At 42.3% G+C, this 20,851-nt stretch overlaps 1 protein-coding gene and 1 long non-coding RNA gene across 7 annotated transcripts; one reads left to right on the top strand and one right to left on the bottom strand.

Moving 5' to 3' along the window:
• Positions 1–3,813: 3,813 nt before the first annotated feature.
• LOC310671348 lies at positions 3,814–8,372 on the bottom strand. The gene is made up of 2 exons (XR_014507973.1): positions 6,954–8,372; positions 3,814–5,507 (listed from the first exon to the last, which is right to left on the bottom strand). It is a non-coding gene; the product is annotated as an uncharacterized lncRNA (long non-coding RNA).
• A 160-nt stretch (positions 8,373–8,532) lies between these two features.
• Positions 8,533–17,699, top strand: YIPF5 (Yip1 domain family member 5). Of its 6 annotated transcripts, none has more exons than XM_083427102.1 (6): positions 8,533–8,686; positions 10,229–10,345; positions 12,215–12,387; positions 13,148–13,293; positions 14,341–14,522; positions 16,003–17,699. In XM_083427102.1, the coding sequence occupies exons 2-6, from the start codon at positions 10,239–10,241 to the stop codon at positions 16,163–16,165; spliced, it is 771 nt and encodes a 256-aa protein (XP_083283228.1). In that variant the 5' UTR covers positions 8,533–8,686; positions 10,229–10,238; the 3' UTR covers positions 16,166–17,699. The 6 variants fall into 6 exon arrangements, with proteins under 6 accessions (XP_083283228.1, XP_083283229.1, XP_083283233.1 ...); XM_083427103.1 differs by lacking the exon at positions 8,533–8,686 and adding an exon at positions 8,870–8,892; XM_083427107.1 differs by lacking the exons at positions 8,533–8,686; positions 10,229–10,345 and adding an exon at positions 11,288–11,493.
• Positions 17,700–20,851: the final 3,152 nt, after the last annotated feature.

Below are 20,851 nucleotides of genomic sequence, written 5' to 3'. Positions count from 1 at the left end.
GATGAAGCTTCTTCACATACCTTTGAAGCACATCTGCAGCATATCATTTCCATCCAAGAATTCTGGGCTTTGGAGTTTACCGTACACAGAGTTACAATTGCCGGCAACATTTAACAAACTACAGCACCCAGACTTCTTTGAGGGGGGAGGTGTTTTAAATGGATAGTTTGTACTCAGCCACAATGTAAATGAAAATGTGTATATGTGGTTTTGCACAGAAAATTGCACATTTCATTTCTTTCACATCAACTGCCATTCTTAGGACCCAGACTCTCTGAAAAGGGAAGACATAGCCTATATTGTATGCCAAGATGATACGCTGGTTTCTGATGGATGAATCTTTTGTTGGCAAAAGAAGTAGAAGCCTAGACCAGGGGTCAGCAAACTATGGCCCGGGGGCCGGATGTGGCCCGAAAGGGTCGCGAATCCTGCCCGCACTGCCATTTGAAAACACCCGCCAAGTGTCTGAGGCTGAAAGGCCGTGTCGGCATTTACCTCAATGCGGGGCGGGGTGGCAGGCATCTCCAATGCGGCTTTTCAGCAGCGCAGGGACTGATTGGTCAGCCCCTGCGCAGCGCTGAGGTAAATTCTGATGCGGCCTTTCATTCATAGAGCTGCCGCCAACACACCTGCCTCTCAGTGTTATTCTTTGGAGATTCACGCCCAGCCTCAGTTAGTCAATTTACACTGCTGGGAGGTGGGGCCAGTCGCATAAATAGGGGGTGAAGCGGCAGCAGCCAGGCAGTCAGCTCAGGAGCTTCACCCACCCAACCCTCCCTTTGTTTAATGTTTCTTGTTTGCAGGTTAACCTTTTTTCTTCCTGTTTAGCGGGCGCTGCTACGGTCTTTTGACTGGTTGCTGTTGCTGTTGAAGAACAGGGGGAAAAATTTCCTGCATTGGCAGGTTTTGTCTTCCCCGTAGCAATTCATCACTACTTTGGCGGTTTAAGGCCTTGGGTGGAATCCTTTAGTCTTTTCTTCCCTAAAATGGGGGGGGGGGCTGAAGTGGTGACTCACCTCCCATGCAGCGGTGATTCCAGGGTTCCCTCTTAAAAGGGTTATAATATGGGTGTCGCTAGCCATACACTGAAAGGTTGTCAGTGAACTACCCTGCGTGCGGGCATATGGGGTGGGCTGGCTGCATACACGTGTCTTGCAGGGCACCCCCATATTCCATTTACGCTGAGGAGCCCCAGTTCCCCCAGCTGGGGGGCTGTGAGGGATACACGCCCAAAGCCTAAGCCAAGGTCTTCCTACATTTGAGAGTTTAATAAAGTTGTGGCCAAATTTTAATTCCATAACACATCAGAGTCATTATTCCTTTCTGTTAGTCCCTGGAGGCTGGGGCGGTTGCCACCTGGTCACGCAAAGGTGGGATACTACCAGTCTTACAACTCAGGTCAGATCAATTACCACACTTTTGTTATCAAATGACTCAGGTGTGTGGCTTAACTACATGGCACAATCCCACAGATGAGCACTGGGGGCTGACTACTGGTGATGAGATTAGGTGAGGGTACTTTTTCAGAAAGCTGCAGCCTTCATTTGTTTATCCAAATACTTGTAAAATAATTCTTTGCCAGAAGTGACATCCAAAACAGTGTACAATCTGCAACAAAACACTATGAGGCAGTCTTACTCAACCTGGTGCCTTCCAGGTAAAGGGACCCCTGACCATTAGGTCCAGTTGCGGACGACTCTGGAATTGTGGCGCTCATCTCGCTTTATTGGCCGAGGGAGCCACCGTACAGCTTCCGGGTCATGTGGCCAGCATGACAAAGCCACTTCTGGCGAACCAGAGCAGCACACGGAAACGCCGGTTACCTTCCCGCCGGAGCGGTACCTATTTATCTACTTGCACTTTGATGTGCTTTCAAACTGCAAGGTTGGCAGGAGCAGGGACCGAGCAACAGGAGCTCATCCTGTTGCAGGGATTCGAACCACGACCTTCTGATCAGCAAGCCCTAGGCTCTGTGATTTAACCCACAGCGCCACCTGTGTCCAGGTGTTTTGGCCAAGAACTCTGTACCCTCATCAAAGAGAATCTGGTGTGATCTCACTGAAGCCAATAAGACTGTTCTGGAGAAAGTTTGTGAGAGAAAGAATCTGATTTATAACATACACACACCCGTCCAACAACAACTTTGCTTCCATAGTCACCTGTAATTAATAAATAATACAACAAAACACCCCAGACAAGCTGAGAACAGCTATGGAAGCAGAAAGACATCTCATTGTAAATCCATACAATGACCTTTGATATTTTTGACATAAAAGCTTAAACTGAAAACTTTCTTACTTGTACTTGTACAACATTGGGTGAAATAAAAGTGTGTATCCCAATGAAAAAGAGTTACAGAGTTCAGTATAAATAAACATAGTGGATCTGGCATGTTCTATAAGCAAGGCAGAAACACGGATGAGCTTGAGCTTTGCAAGCCATAATAATTACGAAAAATATGCTCACTAAGGGTGAAATTTGCATCACCTGAACAGGGCTGAGGTAAACTGACTTTGTGGAAATGAAAATGAGAAAGAAAGGAGCTGGTAAGGGAAAACCAACTTTTGATCCATTGCCAATGTATAAGGCAGCTATACTTTCTTCAATATTTCATGTCGTCTCTTCCTTAAAAATTCAGTAGGAGAAACATGAAACATAGCCTTTTTTTCCTTGGGGGCACATCTGAATGTGTTCTCATGTACCATTCCTAATCATATATTGAAGCTTGAATAGATGAAAGTAATAATCTTTTCCAACACATGGGAACGCATAAGTAGGAAAAAGATATATATGTTTCCATGTTAGGAGCAGTGCAATGCTTTTTCATTGCACGATCACTTTCAGTTTGAGAAAGATGCTTATCCATAGATGACTCCAAGCACCAAACGACTCACAGTCCTTTGTAGCTTACATAAATCCAGAGATCTGTTTGGGTCACATCTTTGTGTTGTAACTGCACCTAGGGGTTCAATACCAACAGACAAGGGAATCTAAGAATTCAAAGACTTAGAGCGAGATTGCAGGAAGCCACATGCAAAAGAGAATCACATATTCAAGTCATTACTTGATCAAGGGCTCTAACAATGATTTGACAAAGCAGATTCATTGGAAGAAACTGGTAAGCTTAAACCGTTGATGATGAACCACAAAATGAAATAGCACTTGATAGACTTCAGTGGTTATGTTCACAAGGCATACTCAGACATGATGAGTCTAAGTATCCAGCAGATCATACCTGCACAGTTTTTGGACTATTGGCCAGGAGAAAAATAAAGCTGTTGGTTTTCCTCTCCGTTTCAGTGGGTTCATAAGCACCTCGCAGGCCAAAAGCTGATAGAGCTTATTCAGCTTGGAGGGTCACATCCTTTAAACTCTGGGTAGATACTATATGGGACGTGGGTGGCACTGTGGTCTAAACTGCTGAGCCTAGGGCTTGCCAATCGGAAGGTCGGCGGTTCGAATCCCTGCAACAGGGTGAGCTCACGTTGCTCAGTCCCAGCTCCTGCCAACCTAGCAGTTCAAAAGCACGTCAAAGTGCAAGTAGATAAATAGGTAAGGCATCTCTGGAGGAAAGGTAAACGCCATTTCCGTGTGCTGCTCTGGTTTCGCCAGAAGCATCTTAGTCATGCTGGCCACATGACCCAGAAAAACTGTCTGCGGACAAATGTTGGCTCCCTTAGCAACCCCAGAGTCGTTTGCAACTGGACTTAACTGTCAGGGGTCCTTTACCTTTTTAGATACTTTTTGCCCCCTTTTAATATGCTTTTCATTTTAGAAAGTTTTTTTTAAAAGAAAAGAAAAATGGTCTAAAAATACCAACAGCAAAGCTTTATTACTTCTTAATATGTTTCAAACCTTGGAGGAGCACATCTGTACTATACATTTAAAACATCATCTTACCACTCTGAACATTCATGGCCTCCCCCGAAGAATAGCTTGTTAAGGGAGCTGAGCGTTATGAGATCCCTTCTCCCTTTACAAAGTTACAATTCCCAGAGTTCCCTGGAGAGAGAGATTGCTTTTTAAACCGATCAGTTTAACACATAGCAACCATATGGGTGGTGTCCCTTACAAGAGAGTGGGGGGGTCACTTTGTGGTCATACAAATCTGTCTCTAGACTGCTTTTAGAGCATGCAGAATGTTAAGAAGCTGACTTAAAAAAATAAGATATCTATTTCTTGAAATTGAATTTCCCTCAAATGTTTGCAAATGTTATTTTCATAAATGTTCTCAGATACAGAGTGTGTCAAACTATAGTACTGCAATTCACAATAAAATAACAGTGTTTTAAAATACCGTAAATACAGTATATTCAAAAGCAGTATTTTGTCTGTAGACAAAGTATGTGGATCAAGATAAAGTGCTTTGATACAGTTCTGATAGACTGAAGTGTAAAAAAGCTGAGGTTGCTCTGGTGTATAAATCATGGCAACCCTGAATCTAGAACTCATCCTTCTGACACACAAAGGAAGATTTAAGCATGCGGTCAAACCAAGCGAGACATATTGATCAAAGGATGCCCAGAAAAATCCTTCATACATGGGAAAAAGGAAAGAAATGGTGGCCACAAATGTTTTCATAACCCTAGAAAGTTGTACAAGCTCAAATTCTAACAAACCCCTTATATCAAAGTATGATTAAATATCAGACAAGGACAGAGGGCTTCTCAAATACCAATAGCATGGCTCTCCTAAGTTCTCCACAAATGGCAGTGGTGGCGGCAGTGGAAAGGGGCTGTTTCCTTCAGCCTGGCTTTGCAGAAGGGAGAAGCAGTGCAAGGGTCTCTGACTTCTGTAAAAGTCCCACTTAGACCATACCAAGGGGCATTTCATTGGATGCCAGCATTGGACACTCACCCACTCTTCTGTTCAAAACAGGAGAGATGTGGAAATAGCTTCTCTCTATAAGGGTGATGACGTGAATGCTTTATTTCCATTTAAGGGAAATGATGGGAGCCATGCTTGCATTTTTCCCCCTGCTCTTTTAGATGTGAAACCCATTTTGTATTCTGTCAATCTTTCATGGCAACCATTTTGTGATTGGCACCCTCAACACTTTCTCAGGATTCCAAATATTGTCCCCACTGGCCTATAAAGGTTGGCAACTGCTGTTTTTATCATTGTGTTGATGTGAGGAGGAAAACATGAAGGAGCTTAACGCTGCTTTTTCACCTCCTCTGTACACACTCCTCTTCTCTGCAACAAATTGAGCATGTGCTACTTACTCTACCTCCAAACACTCGTGTGTGTGTGTGTGTTTGGATTGCTTGCAATATATATACAGTGTGTGTGTGTGTGTGTGTGTGTGCCAGTAAACATAAAAAATGGAACCAACATCCTGAAATAATCAGGGGCTTAGGCAGAAACAGAAATGGAAGCAAGGAAGAAAGTGGAAGTAGGTGGAGTTGAACCACCCCACACAGGAGATGCAAACCCCCACTTGTTCTTAGTTGCAATTTGCTCTGAATTTTCCCCTCCTTTCCAGATTATTGTCAGGTGAAGAAAATCTGGATTAAGGGAAAGAAAAATGTGATAGCAATGATTCCTGGGGGATGTCAAACAGACATAGGACATTTAAAGGGTGGGACAAGAAATTTCTGATCCACTTTAAAGGAAGATATGGAAGGGCCCCATGTCCTGCCTTAAACCTTGGAGAGCCAATCCCAGTCAGTGTTGACAATCAATAGTCTTGGCCAGGTATCTTCAACTTTTTCAGACCCAGCACCCACTTTTAACCCATTTGGGGACCCATTTCTTAAACCTTTATCATATATTTGTGTCGTGTTAGCGCTCCTGTTGTGACCATCCTTGGATCAGGCTGTGACCCACTAATGGGTCCTAACTCACCAGCTGAATACCAGTGGTCTAGACTTAGCAGAAGGCAACAGCCAATGTTCCTAATCCTATAACACAATTATTGATGTTGATGCTATTTCTGTGGTTGATTTTGGTCTGTTCCATTTTGTATCTTTTTTATAAAAAATGTATGAAATCTTTATATTCTACCGAACAGTCTCCTTCCTTCCTTTGGTCCCCTCACCCTCCACCCACAGGTATTCTGAGTTGTAGTCAGTTGAACAGTATTTTCATCTTTGATTTCAATGCTAACAGAATAACAATCCAACAATAATGCAATTCTGAAAATTGATTCCACACACAAAAAGGAATCATTATAAAATGACAGTTCTCTAACAATGCTTCCACTGTAAAGAAAAGCTTTTTGTATTCAATTATGAATATATATATATATGTAGGTGCAACCAATTTGTTGGCTTCATTTCCTTCAGTCAAAGTAACATAAAATTAATTTTGCTCCAGGGTTCTCGTTGTAGTTAAATTAATTCTTGGGGGGTTTTTTAAGGTAGAAAAATGTAGAAAGGCATTTAAATCCAGCAGGCTTTAAGAAAAAAAAATTCTCTATTAACTTTAATATGAAATTCTTCTTAGGAACTGACAAGCAGTTCATTGATCTATATGTCTCAAGCCACTTACAGAATTACATTTCTAAATTACTAAATATATTTCTCTAGCAGATAAATTCCTAAAGGCCACGTGTATAGCATGGAGCTTTGATAGATTATAGGAGACAAGAAGACCAGCACTAGGAGCCTTGTGGTATCTCCAAAGCCCATGCACTCAACAAAATGCTCCACTGCCAGCAGAAGACTGAGAAATTGTCCTTCCATCTGGAGCACAAGGACCAGGAGCATCATGGTGCCCTCAGTGGTGTTCCACCTACCTCCTATGAGCTGATACTTCAGCTATGGGAGCAAGTATGGAGGCCAGTGCTCTGTGACTGGTGGTGGCTCACAGGAGGTGTGGGCCAGGGATCAGGGAAGCTTGGCATGGGTAACCAAAGAGGGTTGGCTGCACAACTGTGCCAAGGCTAATCACTTGCCAACAGCCCTTCTCACCCCCACAGCGGCCATTACATCTGCAGCTGAGCAGCTTACCACCACTGCATCAGACAAGAGCCACCTTCTCATTGCAGGTCCTCAGCAGCAACTCTGAGGCAGTGGCAAGGCAGACCCCTTCTGCAGCAGTAACATCTGAGTTTGAAGAAGACAGAAATGAAGGAGAGCAGTCAGAGAGGAAGAGCAGAAGCTGAGGCAGCCCATGCCACATCACATCACACCATCAGCATCTACCCCATCAATACTGAAGGAAGCCCTCTTACACCCAACCATTTTTCTTGCAGGAAATCCACTTTGAACCAGGAAGATGTTCCTGTAAATAGTTCTTCTTCTTCTTCAGACCTCTACCGATTCTCAGTGTCTTACTTGGCATTCATGGTCAATGGGTTAAACAGTTTTACTAAATATGTATCTGAAGTGATGAATCCACAAGGGGAAATTGGAGAACAGGTGAAGTACTGGGAGACTGGCAGCAGGCAAATGTCGCCTCCATCTTCAGAAAGAATTAGGGTCTGCGAATTAAGGATCCATGCAACTTACTGACTGGTCAGCTTGATACCTAGAAAGCTCTAGAGCAGGTCAATAACTTTCTGTCGTGAGCAATTTTGAAGATAATGTTATGATTACAAAGAGCCAGCTTGGTTTCCCTTTAAAACAAGACAGACTAATCTGAGTGAGAGCGCGACAGGAGCTCAGTAGATCAAGAGAAAGCTGTGGATACAGCATATCTTTATTCCAGCAAGCCTTTCTACAGTTAGGTGGATTTCTGGCTGGTTGGTGGAGTCCTCCTCAACTTGGAAGGGAAGTGGCAAGTGCAGCACAGCAGAGAAATACTGTGGCTTGGAATGTGGATTCCCCACCTCGGCAAGAGGTTGGGCTAAAATGGCCTTTGAGGCTTCAAACGTCTCTCTAATCCCATCCCCATATTTTTCCCAGTAAAATGAGACCAAGAGCATTCGATAGACAAAAGAAAAGCGACACACAAAGAGAGCGCTACGTGTTACACACAGCGTCCAAAGACTGCTGGCAAAGCAGATCAGCGCGGTCTGTTCCGAGTTTTATAAGGCCATGTGACGCCAGAGAACTAAGCCAGCATCCCAGCCGCACGAGGGGTTTCCTAAATAAATCCTCCTTATCGGAAATGCCTCATGCACTGAAGAGGGAAAGCGGGCCAGCGCGGAAACGAGCAATGGGCGCCTTATCGCAGGTCAGCACCTGAGTCAGCAGCGCTTAGGAGCACAATGCACATTAACCTCCCAGAAAATATATATATGGATGTTATCTTCAAAGCTCAAAAACTAGAAATTATCATCGTGAGAAGCATCTTTAAGGCAAAGCCCTCTATTTTCGAAGGGGCACAACAACAAGAGGGGGTGGTTTCCCTTTATTAAACATATGCGTTTGTGTTTGTGTATTAACCGTTCAGCCCGGTCCAGCAGGCTCATTCCGCTCTGCGCATGCTCACGGGGCGCCAGAAGGCAGGCAGCCCCTGGCGAGACGCCCACGTTCACGCCGTTCGGGTTGCGGCGCGCGCTGGCATACGTTCCGCCGTCCTCGCCTCGTCATAGAGACGATGGGAAAGACCGGCTTCCGGTGGAGGAGGTTGTGAAGACATCGGCTCTGCACTACGCATGCGCCTGTCGATCCGGAAGTGCTTCTCCTTGGGCGTCTGACACGTAGCGTCTGAGCGAGCGGAGGGGTGAGGGGTCTTCGCGGGGTTGCGGCCGCCGGACGTGCGCGTAGCGAAGGGGGTCTGGTGCCCGGGCCTGAAGGTGAGCTCGGGGGGCTCGTCACACCCGCCGCCCGCCCTCTCTTGGCAACCACAAGCGCCGTGGGAAAGGGAGGGAAGAGGCTGGGGGGGGCAGGGATGCCGAGCTCCACTCAGCTTTAAATACACCTCCAGCAGGCAGTTCGTCGAGAGACGTGACCCACAACCGGGCGTCATCGCCTCCCCCGTTCTCTGTTGTGTAGCACGAAGGTCTGCAGTGCTGATCTCCACCCCCCCCCCCGGGTCTGTTCCTAGTGGCTTCCAAGCACCCGCATCCCAATTTCATTGATGCCAGAGGTCGGAAGAAATGCTAAAATGATCCCGTTTAAAACGGGTTTTAGCGGAGGCAGATAACCTCGCTCAGAACGTCCTTTGCAGTAATGTCATGCAGCTTTGTGTGTAGTGGTGATGGTGGTTGTCTTTCTTGGATAAATTGAAAGAAAAGGGGAGGCATACTGGATAAAACATGGTGGGTGATGGCCACATATGCCCTGACATATTTCTCAGTGCAGTGATGGCAGTGTAGAACCTGCCAGGGGGCGGGATCTACAAATGCTCTGGGGTATAATTAACAACAAACTGGTTTAAAGAGGTTTTGTTTTAGAGAAGAGCGGTAGCTGAGTGGTAGAGCATATGCACTGCATGTACATGATTCCATATTCAGATCTAGTTTAAAGGTCTTTGAGTAGCAGGGCTAAATTAGCCTTCCCCAGCCTGGTGTCCAGCATGGCTAATGGGCGTTGTGAAACAGCTGGAGGAGAGCACCACATTGAGAATGGCTGGAGTTGACAGTGCAGAGCCAGATGTGTCAGTAGTCCTACTTGGATACAGAACCTGAGACACTGCCTATACTAAGATAACAGACTTCTAGTATTTCACTTCTAGTATTTCACCATTTTTCAAGAGGTCCTGTATATGCCACTTACTATGTGATTTGGCAATACAGTAGTATCATTTTGCACTTAATTGATTTCTTTTCTAAGAGCCTTTTTATATCTGTGATTGATTATAAGAACATGCAGTGCTAGAAACAGAGATATGAATGCTAAGAGCTAAATGACACATTAAACTTAGGTTTAATTATGGGTGCAACAACAGAATGTCTAGGCATGCTTTTTATAACAAGAATAGAAAGCTAAAAATGAATGAACTGCAGCTAAAATATTATGTTCATTTTTTCACATGGTCTAGTCCTTCCTATGCCCACCCCACTAATATTCTTAAGAGGCTCTCTTCTCCAGTCTTTAAAGAGTAGCTAGAAGTGGGGAGACAGAAAAAGGTCCCCCTTTCCTTCCACTCTGCAGTTTTAATCTGAAATCTTAGGCCCAGAACTCAGAAACTGTTTGCGCTAATGAAATTCTCTGTCGCAAAATGCACCTAGAACAATGGGGGTTTCGAACACTGAGAACATGTGTTTTTGTAGTGGTAGGGCTTTGTATTCTGCTTGAAGGAGCTTCAGAATTACCAGCTGCATCTTAGGAGTGAAGATATAATTAGTTGAATTGTGTTAACTTTTGAATACATTGAAATGCAATTTATTTTGCAGACAGATTGCAATGTCTGGGTTCGACAACTTCAATACAGATTTCTATCAAACAAGTTACAGCATTGATGATCAAGCACAGTCCTATGGAGGAGACTATGCAGGAGGAACATACAACAAGTAACTTGAGTTTCCTTTATTCTCTTAGTAATCATAATAAAAAATGAAAATGAAAAATGTAGAAATTATTTAATTCCTTAAGATAAACATAGGACATTGGTGCCATAAACATAGGCCAGTTTTTATATGCAAGTAGAGTGTTTAAAAGTTGGATGCTTGTAAACATTCACTGTTACTAATAAAACTACAATGCTCTTTAATTACACTTTGCTCCAGTTCATAAAAATTCACATTTAGTCCAATACATTTCATACTGTTATAAGTAGCTCATATATAGGGAGCACTGTTTATGTATCAACTGTTCATTAATAGCAAGTTTTGTACATTGCTTACCAAAAACTGACTTTGTAAATAAGCCCATCAGTGTTACCAGCCTGCACATTATTCTGCTTACATTTTCTAGCTGGCTGCCATGGACAAGAAGTCTTCTTTTCAGCTACCATTGAAATGCAAGCTACTACATAAGCCATTAGTTTTTTAGTGGATTGGTTTTAAAAAAGGAAAGGGGGGGGGGAGTCTACAGCCAAGCAGAAGAAGAGACTTTTGTTTTATTGTGGCTAGCACAGAAACCAAGGGAAAAGGGGACTTGGCAATCTTGCCCTCTTCCACCAACCTACACTCACCTGCATGGAATTTCTTGTTGCCTGTGGCAGCCTGGCAGCCAGTCATTTTATTCAATGCAAGCCTGTCTTACAAGGTTTAAAGGGCAGTGAGCCTTAAAATGAATAAATACAATGCATCACTTAGAATGTGTCCTTAGAACCCAATTCTGTATAGGTTCTGCATTCTTGTCTGTGAAGAAGCTTGCTTAGAAATTAGGGGAAAGTACAAATACAAACAACCCAGAAGGCCAGTTGTGGTGGTTTGTGTCATAATGGGTACCAGGTCATTGTGCATGTCACAGGTGTTAAAACAAATGCTACTATCCACATGATTCATTCAACTCTTTAGAATAGGAGAGTAAGGTGACTTAGCTTAGGTCCTCATTTAAGGTCCAGAAATATGTTGGACTACATTAAGAAACTTGTAACCAAGCCTTGACAACAATCTCAGTAATATAATCTGAGTATGCAGTTGGATTTGTCTGGAAGTGATCATTGAAGGGGATGGGGGTGAGGAGAGAAATTATCAGGAACATTTGACAGGAGGCAAGCACTGTACAAATGATGGCTTAAAAAAAGAAAACAAGGTTTTAATAGGACTGATAGTTGTGAGGCATTCCAAACCATTGAATTCCAGGTAAACAGTGGTAGAGTTCTTTCTGCTTCTCCTTTACATGTTGTCGGAATATATTCGTACAGCCATCTTCTAGAAATTACGTTCCAAGAATTCATGTCTGCAGTGTTGTATTCACTGATATTGTATAAAGGTAAAGGTACCCCTGACCATTAGGTCTAATCGTGGACGACTCTGGGGTTGCGCGCTCATCTTGCTCTATAGGCCGAGGGTGCCGGTGTTTGTCCGCAAACAGCTTCCGGGTCATGTGGCGAGCATGACTAAACTGCTTCTGGTGAACCAGAGCAGTGCATGGAAATGCCGTTTACCTTCCCACCAGAGCAGTTCCTATTTATCTACTTGAACTTTGACATGGTTTTGAACTGCTAGGTGGGCAGGAGCAGGGACCGAGCAACGGGAGCTGCGGGGATTCGAACTGCCGACCTTCCAATCGGCAAGCCCTAGGCTCAGTGGTTTAGACCACAGCACCACCCGTGTCCTTGATATTGTATAGGGAATGTTTATATTGTATAGGGAATGTTTATATGGAAGTGTCTCTTGTGAAGTAGGTATATAAGGGCTTTGAAAGAGTATCTAAAATTCCTGTGTTGTAATCATTCATCTAATACTATTTTTAAAAATTGCTTTCTGCAGACAGTATGCTGGCTATGACTATTCTCAGCAAGGCGGATATGTCCCTCCAGAGATGATGCAGCCACAACAGCCTTACACTGGCCAGATTTTTCAGCCAACGCAAACATACACTCCATCCTCTCCACAGTCCTTCTATGGAAGCAATTTTGAAGATGAGCCACCCTTACTAGAAGGTATGGTTTTTATATATTGCAGATCTATATATCTGCTAATATATTTGGGGGACGCTATAAAGGAGCACTGACAGCTGATTTCCAAAAGAATACATGCATATATTTTTAAATTTATCTTTACATAGTAAGACAGCTGCTATTGAGTTTTTAGCAGTTTCTCTGGTCTCTGGTTTTATTCCATTAACTTGCCTCTTACAAACTGATCTTGTGTGTTTCAAGTGGAAATTAATTACAGGGCTGAGATAAGGTTGAATATGGCCCTACCCCATCCCCCCAAAAAAAAAACTTATGGGTTTTTATTTTATTTTAAATATATTTCATAGTAGTGCCATGCTATCTTTTATAACACATTCATACCTTGTGAATATTTTTCCACAATTAATATTTCTTGTTACAGCATGTCTAATATCTCCTATCTAGTGATGCTTGTGACTCATTGTGCCAGTCCACAAACATATTACAAATCTGTTGATTTTTTTGCCTCCCTTCTTTCACCCTTACGTAACTTGTAAGCTTTCCAATTTCTGCACATTCAGATACGATTTTTGATTTCCATTCTCTCACAGCAGGTACTTTCAAACTTTTCCCCAGTGTTTTGCATAGCAGAATTTTGCAGCTGCAACCATATCTAAGAGTTTGTTTGTTTTCTTTTGGGTCACTCCACGCCTTGCAAGTTTATACAGCAATCCCTGACTGCTTAAAACAACATGTTTCCACTGATGACAAATGTTAAAATACTGTTCTTTGTTTGATAATGCAGAACTAGGAATCAATTTTGACCACATCTGGCAGAAAACTCTTACAGTATTGCACCCGTTAAAAGCAGCAGATGGCAGCATAATGAATGAAACTGATATGGCAGGGCCCATGGTCTTCTGCCTAGCCTTTGGTGCCACATTATTGCTGGTAAGATGTCAGTGGTACGCATATGGGGGTGGGGGGCATCAATCTAAAATACGTTGGGCAAAAACAAAAGTTGCAAGTTAAGGCATTTCTAGTAGGTGTGGTTTCTTAAACGTATAAATACATAATGAGGCTGTTTGAAATGCAGAAGAAAAATACAAGAGTAATTTTTGTGTGTGCATACTTTAAAAATATAATAGCTTTACAGAGGCAATGTGGTGAATATGCATGAATGTGAAATATTTTGTTAGGACCTTGTTGGACAAGTTTCAGAGAAGCTAGATCTAGTTAGACAGTTCTTCAGATGAAAAGGTGAATTGGGTGGCCTTTTATTTATTAAATTATTTCTATGCTTTTGATCAAAGATTTCATGTAAGTATTTAATTCTCAAAGACCAGCTGAAAAGTTTCTCACCCACCTTCAGAAAGTGAGCAAGGATAAGAAGCAAGGATTCAGTAGTTTGTGGGGCTGCTACAGACAAGGACTGGCTCCTGGGGGAGACACATCATGAGCTGGGTCTCATATAAAGTTCTGCACCTGGAAAAGCCTTTTTATTAATTTACAGAAACTATATCTCCCCTACCCCATTACAGTGCTCTGGTGATGTATGGCTCAGTGCTTTTTGGTTTGGAAAGATGTGTAGATGACTGACCTGGCTCCTTGTGGTCCACGCACTGTTGGGAGTATTTATCTCTTGTGTTGATACTCATCTGGTGCCTTGGACCCCCCCCCCCCCCCGAAAAAACATGCACACACAGTTTTTTCTTGCAACATCTTCCCCATTCATCTTTTTTATAAATAAACAACCTAGAGTTTAAAAAACTATTGTAAACTTAGTAAGTAAAAATACCAAAACGGTAAAGAAAATGATTTTGCCTGTAATCCTTAATTTTCACTGTTAATAAAAAGTAATATTTTCTTTTTCTCCCTCTTTGATTTTACTCTATTTTCCCCGTTCTCCAAATAGCTCAGAGTAAGGGGATCTAATATACAAAACTCCTAATAAGACAATGTGGTTTGAACTTTTGATTTGGTTTCTCTCCTTTCTAGGCTGGCAAAATTCAGTTTGGCTATGTGTATGGGATTAGTGCAATCGGATGCTTAGGAATGTTCTGTCTCCTGAATTTAATGAGCATGACGGGTGTTTCGTTTGGCTGTGTTGCCAGTGTGCTAGGATACTGTCTCCTTCCTATGATCATACTTTCCAGCTTTGCAGTTGTATTTTCTCTACAGTAAGTATTGCCGTCAAATATTATGTTACACTGATATACTGAATGTTACATCTATAAATTCTAGTGATGGGAAAATCTACAAAAAGCAGCTTATATTAACTGTGCATTCACCTCGGAAACAAAGAGCCACACCTTGTAGATATTAGGATCAGATTAGGTTCCAGGCAATATGAGCTCATCTTGGAGCTTTGAGGGGGCTTCTAAGATTTTGTTTGCCATTTGCTATATTTTTGTAAAAGGGGGAAAAGATGCTCCCCATGAATACAATACACCAAGCAAAGAGGTAGGGGTGTAGTTCTATGACTGACAGCTCTGCTTTCCAATCAAGTGATTTACTTTGGTTCCTTTCTCTTCTGGTCATAGTGCTTTTATTTAGGTGGCAATCCTAGCCCATGTCTTGTTGTGACGGGACTTGTTAGAGCACCGCAACCCACAGTGCCCTACAGAAAGGGAAGGGGGGAAATGTCCCTTCACTGTATCAGCTCCCAGGTTGGCACAGTGAAGAGACATGGATTAGGCCAAGCTTCCTCAACCTCGGCCCTCCAGATGTTTTTGGCCTACAACTCCTATGATTCCTAGCTAGCAGGACTAGTGGTCAGGGATGATGGGAAATGTAGTCTCAAACAGCAAGCTTCCCTACTGATTTGCCAGCAAGCTTCCCTACTGATGGTGGAGCTTCTCCACTGATGTCAAAGCTCCCCGAAAAGCTGAGGCTGGTAGGGCATGAACAGAGGTGCACCTCCACCTCATCCTAAACCTGTCTGGCATGGCAGATGGGAAGTTTGGATTGCTCTGTTGGGTAAATTTGTATATTGCTTTTCAATTAAAAAAAATTACAAGCCACATATTAAATGTATAGTAAAAAAACCAAACACAAGCACCCCTGATATTTGAAAACAATATTTCAAAATATTACCAAAAGACAAGAGGATCAACGCAGCAAAATCAAGTGAAAATCAGGGAGTTCTTCAACTTGGATTAAATTAGTTCCCAAAGGCAGTAGTTAAGATCTACATCTTTAATGTCTACTTAAAATCTGCAAGGGCTGTGGCTTATCTGATGTCCTGTAGAATTTCATTCTGCAATTGTGGGGTCACCACTGAGAATGCCATTGTCCCTGTGTTAGCTGGTCTTTCTTTTATACACAGTTATCTCTGTAGGGCTTCAGCAAGCCTTTCTTTTGGGAGGAACGTAGAAAGACTTCCTTCCTTCCTTCCTTCCTTCCTTTCTTCCTTTCTTTCTTCCTTCCATTCTTTCTTTACTAGTCGGCAGGCTTAATTGAGTGATACAGTTATATTTTGAAGCCCCAAATACTGGTGGTAGCATGCTTGAGAGTGCTGCTGGATACATTTTTTTATCCTTCCCCAAAATATGCTTAAAAGCCATAGTAACTGGAATACCTTTGAAGGACTGTTTTGACATGTGCACAGTGATGCGAAGCTCTTACCCAACATTGTGTTTAAATCATTTTGTTTTTCAGGGGTATGATGGGAGTTATTCTTGCTGCTGGAATTATTGGATGGTGTAGCTTTTCAGCTTCCAAAATCTTCATTTCAGCCTTGGCAATGGAAGGACAACAACTTTTAGTAGCATATCCCTGTGCTTTATTATATGGAGTCTTTGCCCTCATTTCTGTGTTTTGAGCTGACTTATCCTTATTGTTGGACTTAAATGGGCCAAACTGAAAAAGCCTTCACTTTTGAGACACTTAAAACTGGGACCAGAAACCAGCTCTTAGTCACTATCATGCAAGGTTAATGCTTGAATTGTCGTCTGGAGCAACAAAAACAAACGAGCCTTTTGTGTTCCTTTTTATAGGACTCTTGAATACAGTTTTGAACTGTCCTGTAATGTCTATACCTTTAATACAGGTTCATGATTATACTGTTTAAAATGTAACATTTCTTTCCCAGTCCAACAGCCTCTGGCAAAATATTATTATTTTGAAAACTTTTGTAGTTCAGAAGTTTTTATAGATAAGAGGAAATGAAACCATGAACTTGACAGTTGCTTTCCCATGGCAGCATGAAACTACAATCCTAAACAAAAGATATACATTCCCTTTTTTTCTACCAGTTTAGCAAACTAGAAAACTATCTCAATAAAACCTAATCTTGAAGCAAAGCAGAATGAGTCCCACATATAACTTTTGAAGAGTTTACAGCACCAACTTAGATTATGTTTTTGTTTACAGTAAATGGTCCAAAAGGCTTTCCAGGCTCAAAGCTACCGCATTTATAAATGTTTCAGTTTGTATGTATTTTGTAAATAGCTCTATCATAATTGTATAAATCTGAGATGTTCACTTTCATACTAAAAAATCAAGAATAGACTTTCAAATGGTTCCCCAAAAACAACCTGTTTCAGAAAGCGGTTTGGATGAATGTTGTCCTACACCAATTAAATTGTCCCCAAATTGCTCTTTGAAAATGTTTCAATTTGACCTTTAACAATATATCTTCCCAGTAATGTTGTCCAGCCTTGAATAACAAAAAAAGCCTCATTTATTCAAAGGAGGATTTGTTCCTATTGAGCAAATGCTACATTTCAATCACGGCGTGCTTGTATCCAATGTGGTTTATCCAAAGACATCCCTGCATGAATGGAGCATAGCACAGGCCTTAGCCTTCCTCTCCTATCCCCTTGCACCCCCATGTGTGCTGTCAAAATCTGCTTCAGAGGTTTGGGGAACCCTTGAGCAGATTTTGGGGTCTCTGGGAGCTGCTGGAGAGGAAGGTGAAGTTGCTCATGCCAAATGTTGGATTGCACCAATGGCGTTTTAGAATTAGGCTTCTTAATTGTAAAGCAAGTGTTGGAATCCTATCCAAAATGACAAACAAGTACTTACTTCACATGAAAAACTTGCATGTCTCTGAGAAAGTAATAATTTTGCCATCCTTTGTTGAGAAATGGAAGTAGCTAACAGTATCTTGCAAGTCTTAATTTTGTCATAGTGGTACAGATTTTGAGTATCCCATTGGATAATATCGGTGAACCAGTGTAACTTAACAAATCAGCCTCCTTGTCAGCAAATACCTGGTCATACACTAGTTTTTGCTCCTTTCCATGCCTCTGCACAATTCTCCATGTGATCTGTTTTCATGTAGCCCACAGTTGTTGGCTAAACACTTTAAATAAATGTTGTGCAAGAAATTCAGATAACTTTGCACATTTAAATCTTGGGTATTTGCAAATTAAATTCTGTGCTTTGGCAGTTTTTCCTCTGAAATATATATACAGTGGTACCTCGAGTTACGTACACTTCAGGTTACATACGCTTCAGGTTACAGACTCCGCTAATTCAGAAATAGTACCTTTGGTTAAGAACTTTGCTTCAGGATAAGAACAGAAATCGGGCTCCGGCAGCGTGGCAGCAGCAGGAGGAGGCCCCATTAGCTAAAGTGGTGCTTCAGGTTAAGAACAGTTTCAGGTTAAGAACGGATCTCCGGAACGAATTAAGTACTTAACCCGAGGTACCACTGTATTGATCTTTCATTAGTTCTATTTTAGCAGAGAATGGACGGGACAATTTTTTTTCAGAATTTGACCATGATAGGGGAGCAATCCTCAGATTCATACCCATTCTCCCCACATTGAAAAATAATCTACCTGTGGGTAGCAGTTTCAATGAGATGCATGGTAAAGATACATTTCCAGCGTCTTCCGCTTATAGTTTAAAATTTGAGTCTCTAGTGCCTCATTCTTTCTTGTATTGAACACAGGTCTGCAATGAATGGTTTCTCTCTGTGTGTTTCTCTATTTTCTAACTTAAAAGATATCTAATTTTCATGTAATATTTCCTACCATTCTACTGAGTGATATCCAATGTAGCATACATTGAAAAATGTTTTTAAAAATCATTGGAAGATAAAATTAACCGAGGAAGGCTCTGCAACTAGAAATCTGCAGAATAAGTAGGCTAGCTATTAATACTTTGGCATTGATTGTGGAGATTGCCTACTATGAGTAATCTGAGCTTCTGCACTTTTATAGTGTGCATGTATTCCTGGCATTAGTATAGCATGCCCTTGGGAGCTCTGTAAGTATGCATTGTGTGAAGAATTCAGTCACCAAATTGTTCCTAATTACGTTTTGGGTAACCTATAAAAACTTTTAACTGCAATAGGCAAGCAGCTAATGATGGATTAGAACATTACCTGAGCACAACCTGAGACATAATTTAGGATGGTATAAATCAAGCTGTCTAACCCTTACAGTACTTCTGCAACTTGGAGTTAATTCATATCCAAAGAAGGACTTGAGGCCTTTCATCTATTTGCCACACATTCCCACCTGTTTGATGTTTTTTTTTAAGTCAGGGTTGGGTAGCCAATGTGCTTCCCATATACTGCTGTACCTTTAGCTCCCATCATGTCCAGTAGGCATGGTCAAGGATGGCATTTGTAGCCCAGAAAAATCTGGAGAACACAACATTGACTACCCCTCCTACAAGATATGTGCAGATATGTGTACTTTCCTTCTCAAAATGCCCAGAATGCTGCTATGACAGCGGGCGAAACTAGTATAAAATGGGGGGAAGTGCACAAGGTGTCTTGTGTTTAACACAAAGGCAATCGGAGAGAGGAAGAAGGAAATGAGGACTGCAGTCTTGCTGGAGTAACAACGTAGGTAAGTGGGGAGGGAGGTGTGAGCATGGCCTGGCAGGATTCGGATGCCCAGGGCTTGGGTACATACACTGACTAGTGAGGACTCATGATCTGAGTGTCAAAGTCGATATATGTCACATAGCTTGTCCTTGCCTAGTGTGTGATTTGCTGGCATAGGTCTAAGCCGGACAGGGACTGTGATCTGGGAAAGGAGAGCTTTAACCCTTCCCCCCCCCCCCCAATGTCTGAATCGGAATTTGACACACGCCCAAATCAAAAAAAGTTACTGCCCGGAGCCAGAGGGAAGTTGCTATTCAGGGGTGTACGAAAGGCACAACTGGGAGTTTCAGACAGACAAAGTGTCTACAAAAAGGACCGTTTCTGATATCTCACTGTACCTGTAATCCAGTGGAGTCTTAAAATTTCACAAGTTTCAGAGTATTAAGATGAGTTACAGTCTTGGGAAGCTTGGGTTGGTGCTAGAATGGAAGTGAATTTTGAAATGAGCAAAAGAAGGATGAATGTTTATCTCACAAAAAGAAGCGAAGTGGGCAGTGACAAGAGCCGGGTATTTAAACAGGCAAATGGCTTAAATTAGGGAGGGGAGATACACATGCAAGCCCCTTCCTCTATGACGCCCCCCCCCCAATATTTGCATATTCATCCCAAATAAACGAAGAGGCGTTTTAAGCACATTCAGCTGAACACATTGAAAACACCTTGGGTTTCTGTGGTGCATGTGTGGACGTCTGAAGGGCATGCTTGGGGACATCAGGGCTGGGGTTTGCATGCCCTGTCACCCTTTCTCATTTAAACCCTTTTGTGTTCTCTCGAATGCCTTTGCAAGGTGCCTTATTGAGTCAGGACACGGAGAAAGTGTAGGTTTCAAGAGATCCTAGGCCAGTATACTGAAGAAAGGACAACACTCCTGATCTGTCTCAATGTAGGGTGGCGGCAGGAGTTCCAAATGCATTCTTCCCCAACTTGCTAGTGTTTCCAGGCAGAGTGGGAGACTTCTGAGCCAAGGTGATTAGGTAGAGGCCCAAAATGGAAACAACAGGGTATTGTCCAGGAGCCGCCTGCTTAGAAGACCCGATAGACCAGTGGTTTCCACCATAGTTGTTACTCTTTGTTGACTACAATCATCATTCGGTATCACTGCAGCATTTTGCACATCTGTGCATTGAGCATCTAAAAAGAAAAAGCATATGAACCACAATTATGGGGATAGTGTTAGGACTGGTGGTGATGGAAATCCTTGGACGTGATCCCTGAAGTCTTCTGGATCCTGTCCATAGGCAGCAGCAATACAGCACTTAGTTTCTTGAAATTAATCACAAGGGATTTCATAAGGGTCTTTTGTTCATGACACTTGGACATTTCTGCTCATAGCCATCTTTTTAAATCTTACGTAAAGCATTCTGCCCTGTGTTGCAAAGGAATGCAGAAGAAGCTATTCTAAAAACGTTAATTTCAACTTTTGCTGATGAAGGTTTACCCATGTCCCTTTGATCTCTTAGTCATGCATCATGACAAACCTGATTATAATTTTAAAGAGTACTTTTTAACTAGAAATCGTATATTTTCATTGTATCCTGGTTATCACTGTACATCTGCCCCGGTGCACAAAGTTCTTACTCGGCTTTAATGAGGAACATTGTCTGTTCATGGATCACAGTGTCCTGTTTCCGCGCAACTAAATTAAAATGATTACTTTTTCAA

The sequence above is a fragment of the Podarcis tiliguerta genome, assembly GCF_965153285.1.
Source record: "Podarcis tiliguerta genome assembly, chromosome: 2".
Lineage (NCBI taxonomy): Eukaryota > Metazoa > Chordata > Lepidosauria > Squamata > Lacertidae > Podarcis > Podarcis tiliguerta.
The sequence above is the reverse complement of the archived record's forward strand: the minus strand, read 5'-3'. Positions and strand labels throughout refer to the sequence as shown.

Coding starts and splice junctions, on each gene's coding strand:
- YIPF5 (XM_083427102.1), top strand. CDS start 10,239: ATGTCTGGGTTCGACAACTTCAATACAGATTTCTATCAAACAAGTTAC. Junction 10,346..12,214: donor GCAGGAGGAACATACAACAA/GTAACTTGAGTT, acceptor TGCTTTCTGCAG/ACAGTATGCTGGCTATGACT. Junction 14,523..16,002: donor GCAGTTGTATTTTCTCTACA/GTAAGTATTGCC, acceptor TTTGTTTTTCAG/GGGTATGATGGGAGTTATTC.